This window comes from Colossoma macropomum, unplaced genomic scaffold (genome assembly GCF_904425465.1).
Source record: "Colossoma macropomum unplaced genomic scaffold, Colossoma_macropomum, whole genome shotgun sequence".
NCBI classification, from domain to species: Eukaryota; Metazoa; Chordata; class Actinopteri; order Characiformes; family Serrasalmidae; genus Colossoma; species Colossoma macropomum.
Window position 1 is genome coordinate 91,826 of NW_023494788.1, and position 675 is coordinate 92,500.

The 675-nt window shown below is 37.9% G+C and overlaps 1 protein-coding gene across 1 annotated transcript in view; it reads right to left on the reverse strand.

Annotated features, from left to right (window-relative positions):
• Positions 1–454: 454 nt before the first annotated feature.
• The window catches only part of ntrk3a (neurotrophic tyrosine kinase, receptor, type 3a), a 378,671-nt gene continuing 378,450 nt past the window's right edge, over positions 455–675 (reverse strand). Inside the window, exon 16 of the mRNA XM_036567968.1 lies at positions 455–675. This exon is cut by the window's right edge and continues 172 nt beyond it. Coding sequence (XP_036423861.1) covers positions 662–675 — 14 coding nt within the window. The 3' untranslated portion in view covers positions 455–661.

Here is a 675-nt window from a genome sequence, read left to right on the forward strand (position 1 = left end):
CTTAGGAATTAAAAGCCCTGTTTGGACGTTCCTCTGCGGTCAGAGAGAAGATAAGAGCCAACTCGAAACGCAGTAAGGCTTTTTTTCTGCAAAACCATCTGAGCTGGCGACAGTAAGCAGTTATCTCCAAAAGGTGAAGGAACATGGCAGACATCCGCACTTCAAAAAAAAAAGGAAAAAAATAAATAAAAATATATTATATATTTATATATATATATATATATATATAGTTATAAAATGAAAAAAAAGGTAAGCACGGGAGATTTCAATCTTCTGTCAAGCTGTCAGGAAACTGAAAGGGAACGAAAAGATTCCAGTTTTGTATTTTTTTTCCTTTTTCTGGTTGTTTTTAAAGATTTTTTTGTTATTTTTTCTTTCTTCTTTTGTGAATTTAGAAGTATGCTATGAAAAAAAGGAAAAAAAAATTCCAAAGACTTCTCCTCCTCTTCATACAGTAGAACTGTACAATTTTATATGCAGGTAAACAAAATGTAAAAGTGCTTTTCAAAGACTCGTATTCCAGTATTTGGAAAGGTGTAGCAGGCACTTAAGTCCGTCCCCACTCCGCAGGTGTCTGACAGTGGTGTCTAAGGTACGCGTCGTTTGGGTTATTCCTGGGTTTGCTCGTCCGTCCGGTCCGCCGGGCCGGTTCCGACCCGCTCTAGCCCAGGATGT